Here is a 13,690-nt window from a genome sequence, read left to right as displayed (position 1 = left end):
GGGGGGTGGTGATGAATGTTGTAGTTTGAATAACTCTTTAGTTCAGTTAGTTAATGATTGTGTTGTGCATACCTTTCAACCTGCTCACATCTTTGTATGAGTCCTCATTCATCACTAATGATAATGGTAAGTGCCCTTTTCCAGCTATTGGCAATATTAACATTAATAATGGTGGTAAATAATTATGACATTCATTATGAAAGCTAGGCATAATAGTAATCTGACTCGAAGTTTTACCTCATTTTATTTCTTAATTGCAAAAAGAGAAATAATTGACTCATTCCGGGTTGTAATTTCATATCTTGATTTTGAAAATTCTAGTACTTGAGGCTCTGAATGTATATTGTGGACTGTATATAGTGCTTCTTCATTTATGCTTTCATTCAGTACACTATTAGAATTCCACAGATTTTGCAAAACATCTTTTTTACATACTGACCTGAAAGACTGTGTAAATTAATTAGTTGACAGGTATGTGTCATTTGCAAACATGACACTCGGAAGGATTTCTTTAGGAAAATGGGGATCAATTATGGATACAATTGTGGGGTATTTTTATGTTCATAGAACATGGTTGATTTTAGACTAAGAGGAATTCTTGCTTTTATAACTTGGGCTCTTAGAATTATCTGGAGTATATATCTATGTCTGTATATCATAAAGATGCCATTTTGTTACAGTTCAAATTCTTGTTGATGAAGACAGAGAAATAAAACATAGTCTTGTTGGGCACCTGGGTGGCTCAGTCAGTCAAGGGTGTGACTTCAGCTCAGGTCATGATCTCACAGCTCATGAGTTCAAGCCCCACATTTGGCTCTGTGCTGACAGCTCAGAGCCTGGATCCTACTTCAGATTCTGTGTTTCCTCCCTCTCTCTCTGCCCTTCCCCTGCTCATATTCTGTCTGTCTGTCTGTCTCTTTCTCTCTCTCTCAAAAATAAATAAATATTTAAAAAAAATAGTCTCATTTAAGAAATGTTGACAGTAAATTGGCTGTTCCTCTAGGACTGTGTATCAAGGACAGAGTAGGAGAGGTGGGAAAAAGGAAGAGCCATTAGCTGAAAAATTTGGGGTCCTAGATACCCTTATATCTAAAGTGAAAATAATACATGTGTATGTGTGTGTTTTCTATTCTTGCTGTTCGTTGTACAAGTAATACATAGTCAGAAACATTGACAAGATCACGATTTTATCATTGCGTATGGTTTTGTCCACTGCTATAAAAGTTTCTTTGTGTAGCTATCATTAAGTTTTGAGTTTTTTTAAGTTATAGTATTTTTCATTTAGAAATAAAAGCAGTTCATGATTTTTATGGATTTTTGTAAAGTAGCAGAGATTTTTTTCAGGTCCTTTCCTGACTGATTTTCTTTAATTATGTGCTGTTTTATGTACAACTCTAGGTCCTGGGGGTTTGGGAGGATCAGTGCATTATGCCACAATGGCTCGATCTGCTGTGAGACCTGCAAGCCTTAATTTAAATCGTTCTCGGAGCCTTAGTAATAGTAATCCAGACATATCTGGGACGCCCACGTCACCAGATGATGAAGTACGGTCAATCATCGGCAGTAAGGTAAACTGAAGATAGTCATCTGTACATTGTTGATTTTCGGTTTATGAACAAGTGAGCAATGTCTAATTTTAATTTATCCTTATTTTAAAATGTATTTGGGTTAGTAATAGGCAAGAAATTTTATCTTTCTGTTCTATCACTATGCACACTGAGTGTTTCATGTTTCTATTAAATAAGCTTGCTATTACAAACTGGTTTTTACATTCTGCTCAAGAAAATCTGCCAAGTTCAGAAATTTGTCCACGATGGCCAGTCTGTGTAACTTACTTTGTCTGTGTGGTACTCCATCCTGTGAAAAATGACTAGATTAATTTCCTGTAGAATTAAAAGATACTTATGTGACTGCTGTGTAGAGGGACACGACATCATTGATTTAAACTATGGACCCCCATCCCTTCTCTGAAAAATATCAAGAACATTGATTAGGCTTAATTGGTAATATAGCTACCTTTCACATGGAAAACTATAGAAAATTCACCAGGACACAAAAAATATGATTTATTTAATGATGGTTAATGGTTATTTCAGGTAACAAGGGAGAGGCCAGCTAGTTTAAGATCCAGCTATATTATATTTACAGCATCTTTATTGAGCCCCCTTAAAAAAGTTAAGGAATAATTATTACCTTTATAGGTAAAGTACACGAATAACTGAGTTTAAACAAGCTGGCAAAAAGAATAGTAAGACTGAGGCCAATAAATCATGGTATGTTGTGTTTTGACCAAACCATTCAAACATATATACCATTGTTGTGGAATCATAGCCAACTTCTCTTTGGCACTTTTAGCCTGTTAACTAGGATCTGAGGAAGAATTAATGAATATGTTCTACAGTCTGTGTTTAACCCCTAGCCTGAACTGTAATAGATCTTTGTGGGTTTTTTTTTAAACAGTCTGGGTTTTTTTATGTGAAGTATTTGAACATTGATCAGAAACATCAGAAGTACTCTTATCTCTTCATACAGCTATAGAAATTTTACATTCAGAAGCTTCCAATGAACTTCAGCATTGTTCATTTAAAGTAACAACTAATTTTTAAAGTAATTGCTCACAGATCAAGAATATATTTTGTAGCCTTATATTTTAAATGATAAACGTGGATTTCAATAACTTAAAGATCCATATAGATGTTACTCTAATTAAACAACTTTGATTTTTTGTGAACTGCCCAAGAGAGTGATGTGCAGAAGTATTTACATGGGATTCTGCAGGCAGAGTAACCTGAGGAGTATAGCAATTGTAAATGAGAAGGCTCCCCAACAACCCCCTGCATATAAAATTTCCACCTTTAGGAAAAGAACTCAGATTTTTTATCCTTGTGTTCATTCTTGATCATATCTCATTTTCATAGAGGTAGTACTTAGCATTATTTATATACAACTCTAGGTCCTGGGATAAAGAGTAGTGTAAGAGTTATGGAAAGTAAAGAGTTATGGAAATGAAAAAGACCGTTTTCCTCAAGGTTCTATTTTTAAAATGCCTCTTAATTTCTGTAAGATTTGCATTATGCCTCACCTAGCATGATTCTAGAGTTTTCCTTTATATGATGTATTTGATAGATTATAATCTCGAGATTTAGAATAAACTTCTACATGGGATGATTATTTGCCTTTTTTCCAGTAGTTTATAAAATGAGACATAATGACATAAACATCTGATGATCTGTAGTGTAAATATAATGATGTATATATATAAACTTCTAAGAAAGCCATCATAAGATGAGAATTTGTCTTATGACAACACAGCCTCATCCTCCTCAAGTTTTATTTAAATAGATTTCATGTTTTCTTTCTTTCTTTTTTTTTTTTTTTTGCTGGAAAATTTTCTGATAGTTACTTTATTTTGGACTATCATTTTACTCATAATTGCTAATGATAATGGTGTATAATTGTATCTCCTTATTAAAATTGAAAGGAATCTGAAGTTTATTTATAACTACTATTTATTTATTCTGACTTCATTGGCCTTTCCAATCAAGAAACTCTTTTTTGAATAATTTGGTCTTTCCACCCTGCCTCAGCCATGGTCATGTCCTAGATGTTGTCATTACTAACAACTTTAACCTTCATAATCTCGATTTCATGCATCTTGTTCTTTAACTGTTTGCTCCCGTTTTTCTCTCTAATACCCCAATTCCAACAAGTTCTTATTTCTCTGCAAACTCCCATCACTTGATCTGATGACCTTTTACTGTGTGTGCCTCAATCCCTTAGTATTCTTTCTTCCAATTTAGCTTGCTTAAATTCCATGACCAATCATTATAGTTATCCCTATTATAGTCAAACCTCAATTGCCTTATCCTTCTGTTATTTGATTGTACTTGCTTAGCGAAACCTCCAGCCATAGTTGAACTCAGTCATCTGTCTGTGCCATGTCAGCACTTGTGCCAGTGAACGTGACTTGAGAAGTGTCATGATGACTGCTCTCATTTGAATTTAAAAGCCATGGACCTCCAGAGAGCACTCAGTGCTGTCAGGCAATGACACTGTATTTCTGTATTCCATTTACTTTCCCATTCTCCCCAGAAAAAGGTTTCATGCCTTCTTCCCTTACCTGCCCACCAGTCCTTCTCACTTTATCTCCTACCTCATTGAGAAAATTGAAGCCATCAAAAGAATACTTTTATAGACTTTTAAACCACATCTACCTACCTACTGCCATCTACGACTACCCACTACTTAATATAGTGTTCTACTGTAGATGGACTGTCCAGTTTTGTGGATCCATTTGTAAACAAGCTCCTGTCCCCTCTTGCTTATTGGAATCCTCACTACAGCAATTGTCTCATCTCTGTACTACATCATCATTTGCTCCCTATCTGCTAAAACATCCCATCCACATGCAAGCATGCTAGTATTTATCCCATTTTTATTTATCCCAAAATCTCTCTAGTATTTCAACTGCTAGCTTCCTCACTATTTCTCTGCTACCTTTTGTAGTAGAATTTTTTAAAAAAGTTTCCCTAATTCAGTCAGGTATTGCTCCCATCTTCCATGCAAACTGCCTTTGTTTATGTCACCAGAGCTCTCCATGTTGCCAAATCTAGTGGTTAATTTTCAGCGCTCGGCTTACTTGACCTTATAGCAGATTTGAACATAGTCACGTTCTTTCTTCCTTAGTTTATTTATGTACTTGCCTTTCAGGCTCTGCACTCTTCTTAGTTTTCCTTTTACTTTACTGGTTATACCTTTTCAGTCTCTGTGGATTCTTCTTTCCCTGATTTCTTAATCTGCAAGTGCCCCAGGCCTCTTTCCTTATTTCTCTTGTCTTTTCTCTTTTCTCTCTATACTCACTGGCTTGATGTTACCAAGTTCCATAGTTTTTTTTTTTTTTTTTTTTTTTTTTTTTTTTTTTTTTAAATTTTTTTTTTTTTTTGGGAAAGAGAGAGAAAAAGAATGAACGGGGGGGGGGCAGAGAGAGAGGGAGACACAGAATCGGAAACAGGCTCCAGGCTCTGAGCCATCAGCCCAGAGCCCGACGCGGGGCTCGAACTCACGGACCGCGAGATCGTGACCTGGCTGAAGTCGGACACTTAACCGACTGCGCCACCCAGGCGCCCCTCCATAGTTTTAAATACCACTATGTGCTAATGACTCCCAAAATTATATTTCCAGTACAAACCTCTCTCTGAAATTGTAAACTTAGCTGCCTTTCTGAAATCCTTTTGTTCAGATTTGGATATATGCTAAAGATAGAATCACTGCTCGCTCCCTTTACTGCTACCATTGGTCTGAACTATCGTCTCTTTCTCAATTAATGTAATAACCTGAAAGATGGTTTTCCTACTTCCAACCTACACTGTCTTCACAACATAGCAAACAGAATGCTGCTTTAAAAACCCAAGTCATAGGGGTGCTTGGGGGCCTCAGTTGGTTGAGCATCTGACTTTTGATTTCAGTTCAGGTCATGATCCCACAGAATCGAGCCCCATGTTGGGCTCCGTGTTGAGCATGGAGCCTGGTTGAGATTCTCTCTCTCTCTCTCTCTCTCTCTCTCTCTCTCTCTCTCCCCCTCTCCCTCCCTTCCTCCCTCCCTCTCTCCCTCTCTCCCTCTCTTCCCCTCTGCCCTTCTCCCCCATTCATGTGCACTTTGTAAAATAAAATTAAAAAAAAATTTTTTTAAGGTAGTAAATGTTATGAGACAAAGAAACAGAATAAGGGGATCAAAAGCCCCCAGGACAAGACTGAAGAGAAAGAAGGACTGGTTATACATTTAAATAAGGTGGTCAAACCCTGGGATCATGACCTGAGCTGAAATCAAAAATTGAATGGTCAACCGAATGAGCCACCCAGGAGCCCCACATTTACTACCTTTTAATGTGGCATATAAATTAGTTATTATGTTTGTTTACCTTTATCAGAGCATAAGCTCCATGAGGTCGGGCATAGTTGTTGAGTAGTGTATCCTAAGCACCCATAATGGCCAGCATGTTGAAGATGTGTGATAGATATTCAATAAATGAATATTAGTAAGCATAGAGATCTATTATAAGAATAACTTCCTTCTTTAAAAGTTATGTTTTTGTTTGCTTTCTTGCTGTGAGCATTAATTATATATTTAATTACCTTAAAAGATTTGGCTTTATGAAAGTTTGTTTTCATAATTTATTTTTTTTTTTAATTTTTTTTTCAACGTTTATTTATTTTTGGGACAGAGAGAGACAGAGCATGAACGGGGGAGGGGCAGAGAGAGAGGGAGACACAGAATCGGAAACAGGCTCCAGGCTCTGAGCCATCAGCCCAGAGCCTGACGCGGGGCTCGAACTCCCGGACCGCGAGATCGTGACCTGGCTGAAGTCGGACGCTTAACTGACTGCGCCACCCAGGCGCCCCTCATAATTTATTCTTTAATGTAAAATGCAGAACTCCTAAAATTCAAGAATACTTATATCAGTAGGATTTTATTACTCAAGTGACTGTAAAATGAGATTTGCAAGACTTTCTTCATAATTATCTTACCAAAGTTGGTCTCTTTGCCCTAGCAATACTCTTTTAACGTTCAATTATGTAAATATATTATTATAACAACTGTCAGTTTTATTGCTTTTAATCAAATGCCAGTGCAATTTATGTAGTTAAATAGTTTCTTTGTAATGTGTCATCCCCTATTTTTAAATTTATTTTTAAATACTGAGAGCTTACTATGTGGGCACTATGCTGAGAACTTGTGGGTACCAAGCCAAATCTTTGTATTCTAACAAGAATGTTGATGTCCTGTCAAATACAGTATGAGCCTTGCTCAAGGAAGGAGGCTATCTGTACTTATGGGACAAAACACTGTTAAAGAGATTCGACAAAAAAAAACCCCACTTTCATGCACATGTGCACACATTTGGTTAATCTGTTCTATATTAGTTGAAGATCAGTAAGCATAGTTATGACATTAGTAAATGTATGTGATGAATTTGCTTACCTAAGGGTGGTTTGATATAATTCTTAGCTTTATAACAAATTATGGTAATTATTTGCTTTACAAAATAATTGGTCACAGGTTTTCTTTAAATAGTTAGCTTTGACTTGATGTAATTATAACTGTTCAGTCTCAATATTGTGAATATAATATACAGTTAATGGCACAAAGAGATTTATTATTTATTCTCACATTATTGATTAGCCTGTGACTTAGTTTTAAAGGAAATTAAGGAATTGAAAAGTGAATTTAAGAGTACGGAAAAATTATTGGTATTGTGGAAATTTATGGTAGAGTGAAGAGCACAGTTGTAATTTTGCAAAAATCAGATACTTATGTATTAATTTTATAACATGAGTAGTGGTTGTAAAAATTATAAATGGCAGAAAGAACTTTATACAGTGGAGAAACCTAACTTGGGAGTCTGGTGAAAACTTTAGTTTTAACATATTTGAAAAACATTTGCTGGTTTGCTTTTATTTGAAATAACATAGGGTTATGAGAAGGTAGGTATTTTATTTTAAATGTGATTACATAATGTTACTAGTATTTGAATATTGTCTTTTACTTTGCTGGGAAGCATTTAAGAAACATGTAGAAAGTTTTTGTTAGAACTGTTTCTTTTTAGGGCATGTGGGTGGCTCAGTTGGTTAAGTGTCTGACTTTGGCTTAGGTCATCATCTTGCAGTTTGTGAGTTCAAGCCCCACTTTGGGCTGTCACTGCAGAGCCTGCTTCAGATCCTCTGTCCCCTTTTCTCTCTTCCCCTCCCAGGTTCATGCTCTTTTTTTCTCCCTCAAAAATAAACATTAAAAACAAAACTATTTCTTTTTAAGTTTATTTTGAGAGAGAGAGCAAGCATGCATGCACACACTTATAAGCGGAGGAGGGGCAGAGAGACAGAGGAGAGAGAGAATCCCAAGTAGGCTCCATGCTCTGCTCTGGCCTTATAGGGGGTTCAGTCTCATCTCTGTGAGATCATGACCTGAGCTGAAATCAAGAGTCAGATGCTTAACCTACTGAGCCACCCAGGCACGCCTGCTAGATCTATTTTTTGAGAGTTTTCTATATTTACTTCCATATTTATTCTTTTTTTTTTTAGGTTTATTTATTTATTTTGAGAGAGTGAAGGAGAGAGCACGTGTGTGTTGGGGAAGGGCAGAGAGAGAGAGAGAGAGAGAGAGAGAGAGAGAGAGAATCCCAAGCAGGCTCTGTGCTGCCCCTTGGCTTAAACTCATGACCCGTGAAATGATGACCTGAGCTGAGATCAAGTGCCAGTCACTTAACTGACTGAGCCACCCAGGCATCCTTTAGTTCCATTTTTTAATTTGATCTTTGCAATATGAGGGAGACTATCATTATTCCTATTTTATTGCAAAGAAACTGAAAAAGAGATTAGGTAATTTACCTTAGATTTTACAGTTAGTAAGCAGTTGAACTTGGATTTCAACTTCACTCATCTCACACATTCAGTATAAAAAATGAGTGGAAATGGGTGATTATTATATCATTTCAGTCAGTCTCTATTTTTAGAACAATAGGGCACATATTCTCCCTAAAACCTAAGCTCTTGAGAGTTAGTTTGTCTTCCCTCCCTCACTCTCCCTAATCCTCATTCCCTCCCATAATACTGATACATGGGCTTCAATCCCAGAGATTCTTATTTGTTTAGACATAAGGCCCTGCACATTTTTGTTGTTGACCTTCCCAGGTGATATAAATGTCTACACAGTTGATTATTATTGTTACTACTCTTGTTTTTCTTTTACCTTTCCTTTGGTGCTTTCTGGTTTGGGTCCATACTGACACCCTATTTTTTGTCTCCTTGTATTGGGTTGTCTTCTTTATTCTTACTCCAAGAGTCCTCTTAAAAAAATCCCTTACAACTGGCTCTAGTTCTTTTAGCAGATTCCAGGCTACAGCCCGGGTTGCTGAATCAGGTTTTCTGGGGTTGGGGCCCAGAATCTGAATGTTAGAAAACTTCCCAGTGATTGTAATGATCAGTCAGGCTTAAGACATTAAAACGTCCCTTCACCTGGGATCATAACTTCTTTGAGAGAAGAACAGATGTAATTCTCTTCTGGCCATACACATTAGTAGCATGTTAACTTAACTTCAATGATAGTAATGATGAAGATATAATTCCTGTAGATAGTACCATCATAATGCTTTTCTTTATAATATTTATATAAAATAGTAGCCCATTATGTTTCATTTTAACAGTCACTGTAAAACTGAGCGCAACTCCAAATCCACCATCATTTTTAGGGAGGAGCAAATATTAGTCATCCTATTTATTTTCTTAATTTTTTCCTTAATCTTCTTGCTTGATTTCTCCTATTGGTCCCTAAAAGAAAGTGAAAGAGGAAGCAGGGTCAAATAGAATTATGGAATATCAGTGCACAGAAGTTTCAATCATGACAAAATGAAAGTAAAGTCTTTTAGACAAGAATGATTTTCTTCTTACATTTTTTTTTTCCTTTTAAATCCTAGTTGGTTCAGAGGAAATAATCTGTTGCTAATTTGTGCCACCTTTAAAGAGAGTTTGGGGGGATGGTACTATGGGAACTTTAGTTGGTTCTCTAAGGTTATCCCTTTACATAAAGAGAAATTATCTTTAAATGCTATACTTAATATTTGTGATTTAAAAACAAACTTAATATTTGTGATTTAAAAGCCACCTGGGTGGCTCAGTTGGATAAGCATCTGACGTTGGCCTGGGTCATGATCTCACGGTTTGTGGGTTTGAGCCCCACGTTGGGCTCTGTGCTGACAGCTCAGAGCCTGGATCCTGCTTCTGATTCTGTGTCTCTCTCTCTCTCTCTCTCTCTCTCTCTCTGCTCATCTCCTGCTTGTATTCTGTCACTCTCTCTCTCTCAAAATTGAATAAAGATTAAAAAAATTTAAAAAAAACATTATGTAATGAATGTAATTTTGGTGAACTAATACTTCTAGGTGCCTAAGAATTTTGGTTGCTTTAACAGTACTAATTAAAAATATGTTTGCATTGGAAAGTCTGGATTTCTTTAGGAATAATTTATAGCATGCCACATGTAATATTTCTTTCCTTTCCAACTGCTTTCTATTATATGCTTAGGGTTTAGATCGCTCCAATTCCTGGGTTAACACTGGTGGTCCAAAAGCTGCCCCATGGGGATCCAACCCCAGTCCAAGTGCAGAGTCAACACAGGTGGTGTTTATATTAGAGGTTTCTTTATTGGCTGCTGATGTTTCCCTTTAGAACGTTACTTTTAGTACATACTATGATTTCAGTGGCTTGCTTTTTAATCATTAAAAAGTGTGTATTTTTGTTTACTTAGCACATTTTCCCACTACTATGCATGAATACCACCAATTGTACCAGTAATGCTCTCCTTTCCTACTTCCTGTCTTCTTTCCCTTCCCTCCTTGTATACCCTATCAGTATTTCAGTGCCTGCTGCTTATGCAATCAATGGCTTTATAACAGTTTCTACTTTAGGGCTAGTACATCTTTAGTAGGAATTAAAAAAAAAAAAAAAATTGGTATGGAAAAAACCTGACAGTTTTCCATTGGCTTTTGGTTTAAAGTGTAGCTGTTGTATCATTTTCATTCAGCATTTACTATCTTGTCTTTTTTTTTTTTTTTTTTTTCATAATTACTGACTGGAAATATTGGTAACAAACTGAAATTAAATCTGAACGGTATATAATCCCCATGCTGTAAGATTTAGTACCAGAACCAAACTGAATTTTAATTTATATTGTGTTGCAAAGTATGAAATTTGTTTCTAGATTAACTGAACTAGGATTTGCTTACTTAAGTCAAGTTGCTTGATAGCTACTAGTGCATGATACCTCAAAATATACTTCTCATCTGTGTGTTGGCTTTGGAGGAAAATGCTCTTGTTCTGGAAGAATGTAATTCCATGGTTAATATCGACAGTGTTTTATATTTGAAGTATATGACAAAACTGAATAGTAGGTTTTGATCCTACTGGAAAGTGGGAGAAACCATTCTAATCTTTTAATTTTCTTTATTGAATATAAAATTCTTGATTTTTTGATCTGAGACCAGTGAGAAGTATGTTTTTACTTTTTGCTTTCTCTTACTAGATGTGTGCATGTGTATAGATCACAGAGATAAAAGTTTCATTCTTTGCAGCACTCTGAATTTATATAGTGGTTAAAATACTCTTTTTACTAAAAATATATAGAAGCCATTTTGATACTTCTAACCTACTGTCATTAAAGCAGCTTAAAATGGTGAAAATTAGATGAACAATAAAACAGTTGTTGAAGACACAGTAAAATGATTTTAAAAACTGTATGTAATCCTTAAGCTGCAAAGTCATCCACAGCAGACTTTAATGTTATCTCGTCATTCATCCACCTTCACTCCATAGGCTATGGATCGAAGTTGTAATCGTATGTCTTCGCACACAGAGACGTCAAGTTTCTTACAAACATTAACGGGACGCTTACCAACTAAAAAGGTAGATTCATATGAAGACAATCCATATAGGGGGAAAATTCCAACAGTTAAATAGATGTAAGATTTCTTTAAGTAAACCAGTATGTTATAATAATTGCATTTAAATTATTTGTTTAAAAATACCTTTCAGCAAAAAAAAAAAAAAAAAAAAAAAAAAAAAATACCTTTCAGCAAGCTCTGCTTGTCTGATGCCTTTTTTGGGCATACCGCTTCAGTGTATGCTCTTTTATGCTATTATAATGTTTATATCTTTGGGATTGACTGTTTGAAATCAAATTTGATCATCAAATTTTAGTGCCAAAAAAATGTATCCACTCTGAATTCTGTTTCTGTAACTGCTTCTGTTTTGTGTTTTAAATTTCCAGGGAAAGGAAGATGAGTTAGAAAAATTATCACTCTTAGTAAGATATGTTGATTTGCTTCCCTTATGCACAGTTTTGTTAGTCCTTTTTCATATTGATATACACTATTTTGCAAATGCTTTGTATGCATATCCATTATAAGGCAGGAGATTTCTATGTTTATAAAAAGACTTCAAATACCTGAAAACTTGAAAATTAATGGCTTACATCAAAAGTTAAAAATTTTAAAGGTATTTCCTAAATTGTACCAGCAAAGTTCATGAATGTATTTGCATATGTTGAAATATGTATTTAAGGCACAGACAAGATAGTATTTGTAACTGTGAGTTTTTGGTCTAGTTTCTGTTTGCAGGTACAATTTAGGAGGCTATTTTCCCACCTGTCCTTTTAAAATTACATTTTACTGCAAGATAACATGTAATTTTTTCAGCTGTTAAACATGCCACTGTCTTATATGTATAAACAGCCGTTTCGTTAATGGGTGTCCTCACTGCATCATTGAATGGTTCACACGCCTTATTTTGCTTACTCCCATTATATCTTCATTTGTAATTGCATTATTATTTGGTTTGTGTTATCAGCAGATATGACTTTGATAATAACTTTGGATTTACTTCTGGATAGCTTTTTCATGAGGAGCTGGCTTTGCAGTGGGTGGTTTGCAGTGGCAGCGTTCGGGAGTCAGCTTTGCAACAAGCCTGGTTCTTTTTTGAGTTAATGGTGAGCAACCTACACACACTTTTAATATTGTTTTCCTTAGTTAACAACTTTGTGCTAGCTCATTATTTTCTCCTAAAAATCTTTTTCTAATGCCATCGCATGATTTGACGTGTGTGTCCAAGACAAAATTACGTGTGTTACATCTCTAAATAAACACTGTGGACACTCGGCACAATTGAGGTGGACTTAGGAAGCTCTCGTTAACCACTTTTCTAGAGATGGCTGCACAAGCAGCTATCTTTTTAAAGGAAACGTGGTACATTGTTCTTTAGTCTGAATGTGGCTACTGTATGATGGCGGTATTATAGACTTCATCCCAAACAGATAAAAAGAGCTTTATAAGGTACTCACTGCTTTTATGATTAGAAAGCTCTTAGGGAAATGCCAGTTACAGCCAAGAAAAAAGAAAAAAAAAGCCCACAACGCTTGTCACTCAATTCAATAAATGGTATTAAAAACAAACGAATTAATATCTTAATAAATATTTGTACACACATAAACACATATATACACAAAAGCAATAAAAATTTACCGAGTGCATACAGTGTGGTGGCACCACCCCTGTGAGCTGCGTGTTACCCAGGCACAGAGAGATTAAGTAACTTATTGAAGTTGATGTAGCTTCTAGAGAGCAGAACTGTGATTCAAACTCAGGTGTTCAGGCCCTAGGGATCTTCCTGTTCAGCCTCTAGAAAGCTGAAGTCCTTGAAATTTTTCCTTGCAAAAGAGAAATGTGTACAAAAATAAGAAAACAAAACAACAAAAGAATGGAAGAAACAAAAGGAGTTTTCAGAGTATATCATAGGATCATTCTCAGCATTGAATGTTGCCTATATTAGGGATAAGAAGACATTTTTTCTTAAAGATTTACTAATCTACAAAAGAAAATAAGTCAGGGACTCTATGTAAGTGATAGGCAGCTAATTTTGTAATTCTTGTGCTTTTAGTATAAGATCACATTGAAATTTTGACTTATTTTTTGAGTCTTATATATATGTTCAAATTCTTTAAAATAGTCAAAAGGCTGCAGTTTAAGTCTTGGCTGTGCTATTTACTAATTGTTGAAACTTGGCTTCAATTTCCCTGAATTCTCTATTACTGTTATCACATTGTTGTGTTAAGAATTGATATCCAGAAGCATTTTGTACACATAAATCACTT

The 13,690-nt window shown here is 35.5% G+C and overlaps 1 protein-coding gene across 10 annotated transcripts in view; it reads left to right on the top strand.

The window, feature by feature from the left end:
• The window catches only part of DOCK7 (dedicator of cytokinesis 7), a 231,470-nt gene that overhangs the window by 146,033 nt on the left and 71,747 nt on the right, over positions 1-13,690 (top strand). For 6 of the 10 annotated variants that reach the window (XM_040470455.1, XM_040470454.1, XM_040470453.1 and 3 more), the window contains exons 22-25: positions 1,399-1,568; positions 10,072-10,164; positions 11,359-11,448; positions 12,434-12,529. In XM_040470455.1, coding sequence (XP_040326389.1) covers positions 1,399-1,568; positions 10,072-10,164; positions 11,359-11,448; positions 12,434-12,529 — 449 coding nt within the window. The remainder of the gene's footprint in view (positions 1-1,398; positions 1,569-10,071; positions 10,165-11,358; positions 11,449-12,433; positions 12,530-13,690) is intronic. The other 4 variants (XM_040470459.1, XM_040470458.1, XM_040470457.1 and 1 more) reach the window with 1 other exon arrangement.

The sequence above is a fragment of the Herpailurus yagouaroundi genome, unplaced genomic scaffold (genome assembly GCF_014898765.1).
Source record: "Herpailurus yagouaroundi ecotype Mexico unplaced genomic scaffold, PumYag 77, whole genome shotgun sequence".
Lineage (NCBI taxonomy): Eukaryota > Metazoa > Chordata > Mammalia > Carnivora > Felidae > Herpailurus > Herpailurus yagouaroundi.
This window is presented reverse-complemented; position numbering and strand designations above follow the sequence as displayed.